We start from the raw sequence: 13,573 nt of genomic DNA, 5'->3' as shown, positions 1-13,573 counted from the left end.
CTCAGTGTGTCTTTTTGGAGGGGGGAGAGAAAGATGGGGAAGAGGAGGCGAGAGGAAGCTCCGCCTCTGACCTGCTGGACACCGTTCGAGTCACCCCACCATTTTCGGCCCCTCCAACAGTGTTTTGCCCAGCCCTATCCTCTGTGAAGCCTCTCGCCTGCCGATCATTCTAAGTCACTCTCTGAGTAGCCCTGACAACTGCCCCACTACTGGCCACCGAATGCCCAGTCTTTCTAGGGTTCGGTTCTAATTCTGGTCCCTTAGCCATGCCCCTTCCCAGCCCCTGTGGAGCCCTGTCCTTGAATCCCCAAACGGTTCAAAGGGAGACTTCCCTCTAGCCACCCGTCTCGCATTCTTCAGACCCTGATGTCTCTCTATTTCCTTGTCTCTGGTCCAGCTGGAGAACCGGGAGACCGACTAGGCTGCAAGGCCGGGAGGCGGGGCACCAAGGTGACTCGTTAGTTCTTTCATTCACTCCCTATAACCTGTCTCAGGCTCCTCCCTGGGGCAGGGAGGGGCGGGAAGTGACCAGGATGTGCGTAATGGGGCGCGGTTGGGATGGGGGGTGAAGTCCCCGGCACCCACGATGAAGGGCCCGGCTGACCGCCGCCACCGCGGTGCCTAATTAGAGACCCTGGCCGGGCACCGGAGTTCTGGCTGTGTGCCGGGGACCTCCTCCTCCCAGCCCCGAGGCATAGCGAAGCCTGAGAGCGCGGAGAGACTCCGAGCTCAGGGAATGAGCTCAGGGAAAGAATCACTGGAGAGAGAAAAGTGAGAGCAGGGGAGGGAAGGCTTGAAAATCTATTTCTCGGGACTTAGGGGGCATCGCAGCTGGGCCTGTAAAGATGGGGAGCGAACAGGGAAGAGGGCCTCGGAACCTGGCCGGTAACTTTAACCCCCTCCGGCTCTGAAAACGGATGAGAACGGGGACGTGGGGCGAGGACAGAAGATCCAGCTCTCTGATGGGGTGAGGGAGCACCAGCTGGGGCTGCGATGGGGCTGGGGACCATTCTTGCAGCATTCATCCGGGGGAAAGAGACCCTCAGAACATCACCAGTGGGGAGGGGGCCAAGAGGTGGCTTTAACCCATCCCCCAAATAAACATCCAAGATAAATCACACAAAGCGTCAATACGAGTACAGTAGCGCACACTCCTTGCAGTCAGGTCGCCACTTCCAAGTTCCCACTCCTCCACTACAGAGCCCTCAAGGCCTAGAATGTCCTGTGAGAGACCATGTGGAACCCTGGGGGCTCTGGGGCCCGTGTTTTCTGAGGCCCAGCTCCCGCCCAGGCAGGAGTGCAAGGAAGCTTTCGCGCACGGCGTTCCTGGGCTGCGCGCCCCTCACCTCTAGGCAGGGGGCGCCTTGGCCCGGGAGAGACAACAGGCCCAGGGGCGGACCCCGCTGGGCGCGCTCCTCCTACGCCGGTGTCAGGTTTACGGAACCGAGAGCTCCCCTGCCGGATGCGCGGTGGCCAGACGGCCACAAGGATTCCATTCGCCTGACCCGGCCCGGCTTGACCCTGCCTGGACGCGCCATGTTCGCGCGTGGGTCCCGGAGGCGCCGCTCAGGGCGCGCGGTGAGCGAGACTCACGGCAGCGGTGGGGGTCAGGGTAAACTGAGGCCCGGGAGAGGGAGCAGGGGATAGGGATAGCGAGGAGGCGCTCCCAGAGGATCTGGGAATCCCCATCCTCAGGGTTCCCAAACCGGAGGGCATGGGACTGCTGGAAGTATGCGGATGAAGGAACGTGGAGATCTGGTGGCCCTTGCTCCCTAGTCACCTTTCCGCACACCTTTATCAGCACCCCGGGGACCTGGTGCACTCCCCTCTCCGGTGAATTATGGGAGGGGATTCTGAGAGCCAAAAGATTGGGTCCTGGAGTCCTAGGTTGAGCAGGGGCCTCCTGAGCTTATGAGAAAAGGGACCTTTTCCTGTACCTTGGCGGGAGGTGAACTGAGGAGTGAGGCCCTACATTCCTGGGGTGCCCTAATACTGAGAGTCGAGTGGTTGGGATTTGTGAGGAGAGGGCTTCCAGGCTTCCACTTGAGCCAGGAAGCTTTTGACTTCCTAGATGGGAGGGTCTCTCTCTTCCCTTGGAGGGGCTGTCTGGGTGGGGTCTGCGTTTGGTGGTCCGGAAGAATGAATATCCCTAGGATATGAAGGGTAAGGGCCAAGGCTTCTTGGGGTGTGGGTTTCTGAATGGCTCAAGGGCCTCCTGAGATCCTGGAGGAGGGTCTCAGTTCCTTGGGTATGAAAAGGTGAAGCCAGGGTTTGGGGGATGGGCTCTTGAGCTTCTGAAAAGAGGAGCAGGGCTCACGTGGGGATCCCAAGTAAGGATGGGGTCTCAGATTCCTACCCTGTGGAACTGGAGTGCTACTGGCTACTGAGTGGAGAAGGGGCCGAGATGAGGCCTGAGAGGAGACACCCAGATTAGGGGCTCTGCTCTGGTGGGGAGAGTACTCTGAGTTCAGGGGGAGGTGTTTTGAGGCCTGGAGGAGTCAGAGGCTGGTGGGGAGGTGTCGAGGTTGGGTGAGGGGAGTCCAGTGCTGGCCCGGGGAGGGGAATTCCCTGAAAGGGGCGGCATACAGGGAGGTGGCCTCAGCTCCCCCGCCTCTACCTCGGTTGTGTCCCCCTCCCCCGCGCTCTGGACTCTGTCCCAGCCTGCCCGGCGTTGCCCTGGTGGGACATGCCCCGGCGTGTGGTTGCCGGCCTCGGAGTGGAGAGGCGGGCGTTGACTTCTCTCTCCCTCCCCGCCCGCGCGCACCTCGCCGGGTCCCGCGTCTGCCCCCTCCCACTACAGCCTCAAGAAGCAGAGGACCCAGACCGAGGCCAGCCCTGCAACTCCTGCAGGGAGCAGTGCCCCGGCTTCCTGCTGCATGGCTGGAGGTAGGTGACCGTCCCAGGACCTTGTCTTCGTCAGGGTCCTGCCCTTATGGGAACCTGCCCTTAGGGGAACCCCCCCCAACTTAGGCCACGCCCCCAGGCTTGAGCCAGGTCTTAGAGAAAGCTCAGGTCCAGAGCCCCTCCCCTGACTCATTCCCAATTGTCCAGTTCCCAGGAGAGCTCCGCCTACTACACAGCCCCGCCCCCAGAAATGTGCTCCAAGTTTCTGAGTCCCATCTCTAGGGAGATCCTCCGTCCCGGGCTCTAAGAACCGCCCACTGACCTCCAGCCCCCTTCTGGGGCTCAGAACTCCCCTCCCAGGCCCAGGTCCTATCCTAGCGGAGCCCTGTACCCAAAACGTCCCATAAAATACCACAGACAGAGCCCTACTCACTCAGGCTCAGAGCCTCAGCACAAGCTAGAGCCCACCCCTAGGGAAAGTTCCCCCACCACGTCCAAAGTCATGAGGGGAAACCCCTAGATTTATAACTCCAATCTCAGACTCAGAACCCCACCCCTACTCAGGCCCGTTGCCGGGAGAGTGTGACCCAAGTCCCAGTGCTGAAAGTCAGGGGATGGCCTTGAGACCTGCCACAGCCCCACCACCCCTTCACATCCTCTGCCCAGGCCCCGCAGCCCCACTCCCAGCTCACAGCCCTGCCCCCAGCTGGCCGCTCTGCCCCTCACAGCCCCGGCCAACTCCCCACAGTAGTCTGGCTCACAGCCCCACCTCCACTCAGCACCGCCCCCAGGCCCCTGTCTGGCTCGGAGTCTTTTGCTGGTGATAATCTGAATGTCTCTGGCCCTCAGTTGGACTTCCTTGGGCTGCCAAGGGGTCCAAGTGGGCCATCCCTTAGGAGCTGACCCCCCCATCCCGGTCCCCTCAGAAAGATCTGCCAGCACTGCAAATGCCCACGGGAGGAGCACGCCGTGCACACAGTGCCTGTGGACCTGGAACGCATCATGTGTCGGCTAATCTCAGACTTCCAGCGCCACTCCATCTCTGACGACGACTCCGGCTGTGCCTCGGAGGAGTATGCCTGGGTGCCCCCTGGTCTCAAGCCCGAGCAGGTGACCAAACATCACCACCCACTCTTGCTCACCAGTGGGCACACACACACATGCACACTCAAGTAGGAACCTATTTCCAGGGAAACTCTAGGGTGCATGGTCAGACTGTGCATGTCCTTCTGACCCCTCTGGGGTCTAGCAGGGAACCCTGATTGATCGCTGGGCCAGTTCCTCAGGACCTGTTCACCCCTCTCCTGTCCTCCCCTTACCTCAGGTCTTATCCCAGCACTTCATTCACTACATTTCCATTGATTGATTCATTCAACAAACAGTCACTGAGCACTTACCACATGTCAGACAATGTTCTAGGCACTGAGAACACAGCAATGAACAAAACACAAAAAAATACATCTGCCCACATGGAGGTTGTATTCCCAAAGGGAGCAAGAGCCAATTAGCAAACCTGTAAATATATGTCAGATGGTGTAAGGGCTACGGAACAAATAGAGCAGGGAAGTGGAAGAGAGGGAGGGGAGGAGAGAGAGAGAGAGATGTTAGAATTGTAAATAGGGTGCCCAGGTCAACCTCTGTGAGTGTATGATGTTTGAGCTTCTTGAAGGAGGTGAGGATGTGAGCCATGCAGATATCTGAGGTTAGAGCGATCCAGGCAAGGGAAACAGCTAATGCAAAGGCCTTGAGGCAGGAATGTGCTTGGCATGTATGAGAAACAGCGAGGAGACCAGTGTATCTGGAGCACAGTAAGCAATGGGGCGAGTAGTTGGAGGTGAGGTCAGAGATGGCGGAGGCCATGGACAGAACTTTGACTTCCACTCTGAATGAGAGGACACAAGAGGCTTGTGAGCAGAGAAGGGATGTGATTTGTCTTAGGACTTAACAGAATCCCTCTGGCTGCTGAGTGTAGAATGGACTGTAAGAGGGTGGAAGCAGGGGATCAGTGAAAGGGAGGCTACTGCAATGGTCCAAGTGACTGATGATGGCGCTGGCAGTGGAAGTAGTGAGTGGTGGTCAGATTCTAGTTATATTTTGAAAATAGAGCTGAGAGGATTTGCTTGTGGGTGTGACAGAGGAGTCAAAGATGACCCCAAGGATGGATGGATTGACTGATATGGGGCAGGCCAAGGCAGGAGCAAGTTTGAGGGCTAAGAGCATAAGTTTGGTTTTGGCTATCTGGAGTTTGAGATGCCTGTTGGACATCTGAGTGGTCACGTTGTCTGGAACTCAAGTGAGAGGTCACAGGGCTGGAGGTACGCATTTGTGAGGCATTAGCCATGAGATGGTATTTATAGCCATGAGGGTGGATTCGTTTCCCAAGGGACTGAAGGTAGACAGAGGCAAGAGGACCCTCCCACATTTAGGGGTTGGCCAGTTGAGGAAGAACCAAAACAGGGGCAGAGAAGGAGCAGCCAATAAGGTAGGAGGAAACAAACCCAGGGCTGTGTGGTGTTCTGGAAGCTAAGGGGACAGAGTGTTTCCAGGAAGAGGGAGTGACCAGCTGTGTCCAGTGCTACTGATGGGTCAAGTTGGATGAAGACTGAGACCTAAACAATGAGTTCAGCGATGTGGATATCATCAATGACTATGACAGGAATAGCTTTGGAGGAGAGGCAGGGACAGAGGGGGCAGGGAAGCCTGACTGTAGTGGGGTCTAGAGAGAATGGGAGGAGAGGAAGTGGAGACAGAAAATGCACACAACTCCTTCAAGGAATTTTGCTATAAAGGAGAAAGAAAAGTGGAGCAGCAGATGGAGGGAAAAGTGGGGTCAAGACATGAGGGAACTCTCAGTATGCTTAGGAAGTGGCAGAAATGATCTGGCCTGTAGGGAGGAGGGGGTCAATAGAAGTTCCCTCACGATGACTTTAATTTTCTCAGAAAAGCAGGGACCCACCATCCCACTGCATCACCCCTAGTCTCAATTGTTTTCTCCCATCCCCCATGTCCTCCCAGGTATACCAGTTTTTCAGCTGCCTTCCAGAGGACAAGGTCCCCTACGTCAACAGTCCCGGGGAGAAATACAGGATCAAGCAGCTGCTGCACCAGCTGCCCCCACATGACAGTGAGGTGAGGAGACAGAAGACAGGAAGGGCATGCCAGGTAGGGGACACAGCCTGGACAAATGCTGGGCAGCTGGAAAGAAGTGGGCAGGGTCAGAGGAGGAAAGGTGAGCTGATCTGAGGTGACAGGTCTGGACAGGCAAAACCACAGCTGTGCCTTGGGAGAAGAGGTAAGGGGTGGGTATTTAAGGCAGGAAGCACCATCTATATAAAGGCCTAGAAGTAAATTTTTTGAGCATGGATGAAATTTGGAAGAAGGCTGGGGGCAGGCATCAGGGGAGGAGCCTGGAAGATCCCCACTACTCCAGGCACAGTACTGCACAGCACTGGAAGAGGAAGAGAAGAAAGAGCTCAGAGCCTTCAGCCAGCAGCGGAAGCGGGAGAATCTGGGGCGAGGCACCGTGCGCATCTTCCCTGTGACCATCACTGGGGCCATCTGTGAGGAGGTGAGCCATGGAGGGCCTCAGTGAGTAATGGTGCCTTTGCTCCAAGCCCTGGGGTACAGGGCCCATCTGCCAGGCCCTGGAAAGAGTTTTCTCCCCTCCACGCAGTGTACATGGGGCGTGGGCTATCTCTTTGGTCCTCTTATGATTGAGACTTGTCTTTAAGAACCAACCCACAGTGGCAGGGCCTGTTCTCTAGAGCTGGGTGATGGGTGGGATTTATCTCTAAGGCCCCCCTGGTGGGTGGAGCCTAACCTTAGATCTTACTGTTAGGTGAGGTCTGTTGCTAAGATCCCCCAACTGGGCCTGGCCTGTCTCTATGGTTTCCCCAACCCCCTAAAGGGGAGACTTGCCTTTAAGGCCACCCACGAGAAATAGGGCCTGTCTCTGTGGTCTCCCCCAGGAGCAGCATCCAGGGCCTATCTCAAAGTTACCCCCTGGATGGGGCCGGTCACAAAGGCCACGGGGAAGGCCCACATGTGACACGCCTTGGCTGACCCCCATCCATCCTACCATCTTGGTGATGGTGACGGCATCCACCTGTCATTTGGCAGTGCGGGAAGCAGATTGGAGGTGGGGACATCGCCGTGTTTGCCAGCCGTGCAGGCCTGGGTGCCTGCTGGCACCCACAGTGCTTTGTGTGCTCCACGTGCCGGGAGCTGCTGGTGGACCTCATCTACTTCTACCATGCTGGCAAGGTCTACTGTGGTCGCCACCATGCTGAACGCCTGCGCCCGCGCTGCCAAGCCTGTGACGAGGTTCGTGTCTCTCTGCCCAGGGGTGTGAACAGAGGGTGGGCAGGGGCAGGCCCTTCTGATGGCCATGGATGGCCTTTGCCCCCCAGATCATCTTCTCCCCTGAGTGCACAGAGGCCGAGGGCCGGCACTGGCACATGGGTCACTTCTGCTGCTTTGAGTGTGAAGCATCACTGGGAGGGCAGCGCTATGTCATGCGTCAGAGCCGCCCCCACTGCTGCGCCTGCTACGAGGCCCGCCACGCGGAGTATTGTGATGGCTGTGGGGAGCACATTGGTGGGTGAACATGGGACTGGATGGGGGATGGATGGACAGCTGGGTCACAGCCCCACCGCCAGGATTCTTCCTGGGGGCATCTTCCAGGCCCCATCTTCCATTATACCCCATACTTTAAGTCTAGCTCCAGCACTGTAGCCCTATACCCTTCCCTGCAGTTCCATTACCAATGTCCCCCATCATGCCATACTTTCTAAACCCCACCTACACTAGGCACCACTACACATCTAGGTCCACCTCCAGAGTGCCCTCTAATTCCTAGCCCTGCCCCCCACCATAGCTACCCTCCTACCCTCTCAGCCTGGCCCCTACTCCAAGCTATGCCCTATTCTCTAAGACTCTCCTCCATCAGCCGAGGTAAACCCTACCTTCTAAGCCAGACCCTACTCTCTAAGACCCACTCCCTTCCCACCAAGGCCATGCCCTACCTTCTATGTCCTGCCGCCACCACCCAGGCCTCTTCTTCAGGTCCACCTTCACTCTCCTTCCACCTGAAGCCACCTCTTAATGTCTAAGCCTGACCCACATCTTGGAGTCCAATGTCTACCCCCACCCTGGGAAAGAAAGGGAGGCAGAGGAGACATTTATCAGCCAGTTTCCAGGAGAGAAGGATGAGGAAGGGCCCCATTCTGGAGAGGAGGGAGGAGAGGGCATCTCTGGGTACCCTGCCTTAGATTCCCTGCCTCTTCCCAAGAAGGGCCCCTATTCAGGAGGGTTGGGAATATGCCTGGGGGCTCTGCCTCAGTTTTCCCCCTCGTGTCCATCCCCGCAGGCCTGGACCAGGGCCAGATGGCTTATGAGGGCCAGCACTGGCACGCCTCAGACCGCTGCTTCTGCTGTAGTCGCTGTGGGCGAGCCCTCTTGGGCCGCCCGTTCCTGCCACGCCGTGGCCTAATCTTCTGCTCCCGAGCCTGCAGCCTGGGGTCCGAGCTCACGGCTCCGGGGCCCGGCCGCCGCAGCTGGAGCGCAGGCACGGTCTCCACACCTCTCACAGCCTCTACAGCCTCTTTCTCTGCTGTGGAGGGGGCCTCTGAGACCTCCACAAAAGGCACCAGCACCGAGCTAGCGCCTGGTGAGCCAACCTTCCAGCCACGCCCAGCCACTCCGGTGCTCCCGCCTCAACCCTGTCCCCACCCCTTGATTCGCCCAGGTCCTTCACCTGTGGCATCCCTGGCCCCGCCCCCATCACAGCCCTGGCTTTGTCCCCAAACCATTCCAGGCCTAGTCTCCAACCCCAACTACACCCCAACGTGAACCCAGGTTCCACCCCACTTCTGTACAGGGCCCTTTCCCTACCTCAACTTGTCCCAGCTTGAGCCCAAGTTGCTCCTTTCCTCCAAACCCTCTACCCCTCACCCTCCGCCCCCCAGGCCCCGCCCCCATTCTATCCCAGACCCTGTCTGCTCCAGCCTATGCCACTCCCCTTTCACCAGAAGCCACGCCCCCACCCCGGCCACACCCCAGACACCAATCCATCTGGTCCTGTTCCTCCTGCTTTCAACCTTCCCTCCACCCAGAACCTGCCCCAGGCCTCACATTTCCCGGACTCCCCACCTCGCTGCCCCGCCCCATGCCTGCCTCCACTTTCCCAGTCCTGATGGGGGAGAGTGAAGGCCCTTTCCAACGGCCTCCCCTGGGCTGGGGTAGGGGTGGGGCGAGAGATACAGGGAGTCGCTCCATCTCTCTTTCCAGCTGCAGGCCCCAAGGAGCCTGCCCGCTTTCTGAGAGGGGCCCCTCACCGCCACTCCATGCCCGAGCTGGGGCTCCGCAGTGTCCCCGAACCACCCTCAGGGCCTCCCGGCCAGCCGGACCCGCGCCCAGAAGATGGTGCCTTTGGTCGCCAGAGCACCCCACGCGTCAGCTTCCGCGACCCTTTGGTGTCTGAGGGAGGCCCGCGGCGGTCCCTGAGTGTGCCCCCAGCCCAGCGCCGCAGGCCACGCAGCCCCCCGCCCAGGGGCCCCATACATCGCCGCCACCACCACCATCACCACCACCACCACCATCACCGCCGCCACTCTGGCAGACGTCGCCACCATCGATGTGACTTGGGATCAGGGTCGGACTCGGGATCTTGCTCCAGCTCGCCCTCCAGTCCCAGTTCCGAATCCTCAGAGGACGACGGCTTCTTCCTAGGGGAACGCATCCCACTGCCCCCACACCTGTGCAGGCCAATGCCTGCTCAGGACACTGCAACTGAGACCCCCAATTCCCCATCTCCACAGCTCCCCGGGAATTCTCGCCCAGGGATGCCTCGCCAGGCCAGAGACAAGAACTGCATTGTGGCTTGAAGGAGTGACAGTTCTGGAGGGCTGCATTCTCAAGTCAGTGTAGATGATGACCCAGCCCCCCAACTTAAGTCATAAATCCCTTGCCTTCCTCCCTCCTTCATCTGTTTGTATTACTGAAGTAATTTAATATTTGTTTTAAAACAGGCCTGGCTTCTTTACCTCCTTGCTCCAGCTGCTCCAGCTCCCCCCATTTTTCCCCCTCCTGATGCTTGAGATTTAGCTACATTTGATCAAAGGATTAATTTATTCACTATCATATGTTCTAATAATCTGCTTATTATTTATTTATTCCTCCACAGAACCCCTCTCCTCCCACACACACATGCACACTGAGAAGGTTATTAGGAGTGGGTTACAACCTGGGGCCTGGAGTCTGAAATCTGAGGCACCCTCTTCCGTCATTTTGTGGCTTAGGTGGGGGCATTGTCCAGGCAGAACTGGTGTCTCCGTCTGGATACTGCAGAAGGAAGGGGGAACCTAGGCACACCCATAAAGGTGGCCATACCCAGAGGAGTTGATTGGCAGCCTGGAAGACAAATTCTCGCGATAAAGGCACTTTTACCTCAGTAGGGGGCTGGGAGTTGACTGGGAGTGTTGTAGTAGGGGCGGGGAGGAGTTATTTCGACGGAGGTGTTATTTGCAGGTTGCTGAGAGAAATGAAGGGAGTTCACCTACACCGGGCCATCTGCAGGGTCTGCAAGAGGAAAAGAGAGAACGCATTGGCTGGATCCATATGTCCATTTTGCAGATAAGAATACTGAAGCTTATGGTACTTATTGGCACTAAAGCCTTAAGTATCAATAAGAGACAGAGTTGGCATTCATGCCCCTTGGGAGACCCATTTTCTTTTCACCCCCTTAGCAACACCCCCCCCCAACACACCCACACACTTACCAGTAGGGGCTGCTGTATGTCTTTGCTGCCGCAAGGGGAAGGTAATGTAGGCATCATAGCCAAAGAGGCATGCCGCGATTAGGCCCAGCACCTGGGGATAGGGATGGGCGTGAGGTGGGAGTGGATTAGGCTAGTCAGCCTATTCGGCCTCCTTGTATCCACCACCTCCAGTGACTACCCCATGCAGGGATGGTAGCTAAAGCCCCAGGTTGGCAAGCCAGAGAGCCTCGGGGAAAGGCCAGAGACTGGACTCTACCCCACCCTCCCTCTTCCTACTACCTTTCAACACTGCAGCCACACAGTGGCCCCACATATAGGGGATGCCATTCATACTGTACATTGAGACAAAGCTCTAGCAGATGGTATAGTCTAGTGTATCGACAAAGGGGCCGCCTCTCTGTGCTTCCCACAAAAGTCCCTGTGTCGGACAAGGGATGGCCCTTTACAGCAAATGATTTGCGGAGGACAACCAGGGCCTGGGTCAGACTTTCCTGCAGGCCCTGAGGACAAGTGTGACCTACTGTGGGTCACACACTTTCTGGCAGAAGCGGAGGCAGAAATGACCCCAGGATCCTCAAACCCCTCTCTCTGTGCTTTGGAGCTGACTCCACAGCCTTTACCCCTGCAACGATTTTGGAGTGGTTTCCTCTCTCAACAAGCACAACAATGGAGGTGATCAGGTAGAGGATGACCGCTACGAGGGTCCGGAAGAAATCCTGTGAGGTGTAGGGAGAAGAGGGAAGTCAGTGTCCAGAATTACCCCCACAATCCCAACTTCCCGAGCCCCTCCCTAGCCTTGCCATCGTGGCCCCTTTCTCACACTCCAAGGCCAGTTGATGAACTGTATCTTGGTGTGCAGGTCACACATGTAGACGACAAAGAAGATAGCAGCAAAGATCATCTCTATCACCGACAAGAAGGAGTATCCTGATGTCGAGGCACCGAAGCAGATCAGAATCACCAGGCACAATATCTGGAAGGATATGTGAAAGGGGGCCTCGATCAACAACCAGGGCTGAGGGGACTGGTTTAAATTGGGGGCCACAAACTCAGATGCATACCAGGACTGGGAAAATGACAAATAATAATAGCTAAACACCTATTGTGTGCGCACTGTGTTGCAAATGTTGTTCTAAGACCTGTACAAGTATTAATTCACTCAATCGTCACATCAACCTAATGAGCTGGGTACTATCATTAGTATCTTTATTTTACAGATGAGAAAAGTGAGGCACAGAGACATGAAGTGACTTATCCAGGATCACCCAGCTAATAAGGAGTAGATTTAGGTGCCTCAGTTTCCCCTCTTTTCCCTTCTAGGATGGCCTGCCGGGAGTGGTGCCTTCAGGTGTTTTTTTGTGAGCACTCGCGGCGCCGGCTTCAGGGCTTTGACGGGGCGGGATGTGCGGTTCTCCCAGCAACCTCTTTGGGAAACGGTGAGAGCGATACCAGAGGGGCAGGGCTCCATTAAAGGCGCCGCACCCCTTTTACAAGTGACTCAAAGGAGGCGCCCACTTTGAGAGGGACGGGAAACCGAGGCTCCCAAATAGCTGAGGACCTCCCACCCCACCACAGAGAGGCGAGGAAGAACTGGGGGAGGGCTGGTCACCCTACCCCGCGGGACTAGCGCGCGGGGGCCCCACCCCAACAGGTCCCGCCCCTGGGCGCTCTGCCAACCCTCCAGCCAGTGCCCAGGCCGCGCCACGCCCTGCCACGGGATGCACCCCAACACCCAGCCCCTGGGGACCCCTTCGATGAGTCCACCGATAAGTCTATGGGGTCTCTCTCCATGGGGCCCCCCATATGCCCCTGTGGGCCTCTTGCCTGACCCCGTGGGCCAGCAGCTCCCGACCACCTTCTCCAAACTTCACTGACTCGCCCTGCGTGCGCCCCTGGTTTCGGGCCTGCGCCACCAACCCACGCACCCCTCGCTCCACTGCCAAGAGGCCCGGGCCACGCGCCTGCCTCCCCCGGAGCTGCCCCACTCCGCGTAGTCCAGCCACCCTACCCCGCCTTTGCCCACCCGCCAGTCCCAGGGCGCTCACAATCTCAGCAAACAGGAGAATTCCCTTTCGGGTGCGTGAGAAGTTGGTGCAGGCGGCCCAGCAGCCGGGGGCCGAGAGGCGCTCGGAATCCGCCATGGCGTGGACCGGAGTCCCGAGAGGCGCGGAGAATCTGCTCGCTTGCTCGTGGGTTCGAGGACGGTACACACCCAGCCGTCTTGCCCGCCGTCTGGCCGGGAAGGGGGCCCCGGGGCGAAGGAGGGAGTGAATCACCGCGCGGAGCAGAAGCGGGCGGGGCCGGAGCGGGCCGGGCCAGGTGGCCGCCGCCCCGGAAGCCCCCTTGCCCCTCCCGCCAAGGATTCTACCCGCCCGGCGCACAGCCCCCAGGGCGTCGCATCTACGGGGGCGCCAGGCTCTGAGGCTTGGCAGTTCTGCGAGCCATGTGTTGCACTGGAGAGACCCTTCACGCTTTTTGAATACCAATGCGCCTAGGGCTGCCTCAACTCAGAACTATGGGGATTTGGCTTTGGAAGGGAATGCCTCAGTTTCCTTAGCTGTAAAAACGGCCGAGGCCAGGGTTAAACTCAGGTATGTTTCCAGAATTCGGAATATCTTGGACTTTAGAAAGTTTTCTCAATACATATAAGGTATATTATTTAACACTCTCAGCGGGGTCTGAGACTGCCCCGTTAAAAAACCAAACAAACAAAAACACGTTAATATTTCCTCAAGGAATGGTGTGGACATTCACAGTAAGTGGGATAGGCCAGGACCAAAAATTTTTCCTGGTTAAGTCAGGTCAAGTTTTGTAACCAAATTGTGCCCAACTTGTGGGAAAACTGTTGGTTTCCAAAGCTTTTTGGATTTTGGAATTGTGGATAAAAGATCGTGGACCGTGGAATTAACCTCTTAGCAGTGATGGAATGAGACCTCGCCAGTGCACAGGCT

General features: G+C 57.5%; 2 protein-coding genes across 5 annotated transcripts; one reads left to right on the top strand and one right to left on the bottom strand.

Moving 5' to 3' along the window:
• Nucleotides 1-651: 651 nt before the first annotated feature.
• Nucleotides 652-9,975, top strand: PRICKLE3 (prickle planar cell polarity protein 3). 4 transcript variants are annotated; one of them, XM_032619429.1, is made up of 9 exons: nucleotides 652-771; nucleotides 2,801-2,886; nucleotides 3,771-3,954; nucleotides 5,860-5,973; nucleotides 6,275-6,412; nucleotides 6,964-7,167; nucleotides 7,254-7,440; nucleotides 8,213-8,512; nucleotides 9,133-9,975. In XM_032619429.1, exons 3-9 carry the CDS (start codon nucleotides 3,847-3,849, stop codon nucleotides 9,726-9,728), a joined length of 1,647 nt encoding a protein of 548 aa, XP_032475320.1. In that variant the 5' UTR covers nucleotides 652-771; nucleotides 2,801-2,886; nucleotides 3,771-3,846; the 3' UTR covers nucleotides 9,729-9,975. The 4 variants fall into 4 exon arrangements, with proteins under 4 accessions (XP_032475320.1, XP_032475318.1, XP_032475319.1 ...); XM_032619427.1 differs by lacking the exon at nucleotides 652-771 and adding an exon at nucleotides 1,130-1,578; XM_032619428.1 differs by lacking the exon at nucleotides 652-771 and adding an exon at nucleotides 1,468-2,163.
• Nucleotides 9,976-9,984: 9 nt separating this feature from the next.
• PLP2 (proteolipid protein 2) lies at nucleotides 9,985-12,920 on the bottom strand. Its single transcript, XM_032619433.1, has 5 exons — nucleotides 12,668-12,920; nucleotides 11,443-11,595; nucleotides 11,243-11,338; nucleotides 10,623-10,713; nucleotides 9,985-10,422 (listed from the first exon to the last, which is right to left on the bottom strand). The coding sequence occupies exons 1-5, from the start codon at nucleotides 12,761-12,763 to the stop codon at nucleotides 10,400-10,402; spliced, it is 459 nt and encodes a 152-aa protein (XP_032475324.1). The 5' UTR covers nucleotides 12,764-12,920; the 3' UTR covers nucleotides 9,985-10,399.
• Nucleotides 12,921-13,573: the final 653 nt, after the last annotated feature.

This window comes from Phocoena sinus, chromosome X, assembly GCF_008692025.1.
Source record: "Phocoena sinus isolate mPhoSin1 chromosome X, mPhoSin1.pri, whole genome shotgun sequence".
NCBI lineage: Eukaryota > Metazoa > Chordata > Mammalia > Artiodactyla > Phocoenidae > Phocoena > Phocoena sinus.
This window is presented reverse-complemented; position numbering and strand designations above follow the sequence as displayed.

Excerpts from the sequence above, each read along its gene's own strand:
- PLP2 (XM_032619433.1), bottom strand. The coding sequence starts at position 12,763 with ATGGCGGATTCCGAGCGCCTCTCGGCCCCCGGCTGCTGGGCCGCCTGC. Across the intron at positions 10,714-11,242 it reads ACTCCAAAATCGTTGCAGGG|GTGCTGGGCCTAATCGCGGC; the intron begins GTAAAGGCTGTG and ends CCCTATCCCCAG. Across the intron at positions 10,423-10,622 it reads ACATACAGCAGCCCCTACTG|ACCCTGCAGATGGCCCGGTG; the intron begins GTAAGTGTGTGG and ends TTCCTCTTGCAG.
- PRICKLE3 (XM_032619425.1), top strand. The coding sequence starts at position 2,687 with ATGCCCCGGCGTGTGGTTGCCGGCCTCGGAGTGGAGAGGCGGGCGTTG. Across the intron at positions 2,887-3,770 it reads TTCCTGCTGCATGGCTGGAG|AAAGATCTGCCAGCACTGCA; the intron begins GTAGGTGACCGT and ends CGGTCCCCTCAG. Across the intron at positions 5,974-6,274 it reads TGCCCCCACATGACAGTGAG|GCACAGTACTGCACAGCACT; the intron begins GTGAGGAGACAG and ends CCACTACTCCAG.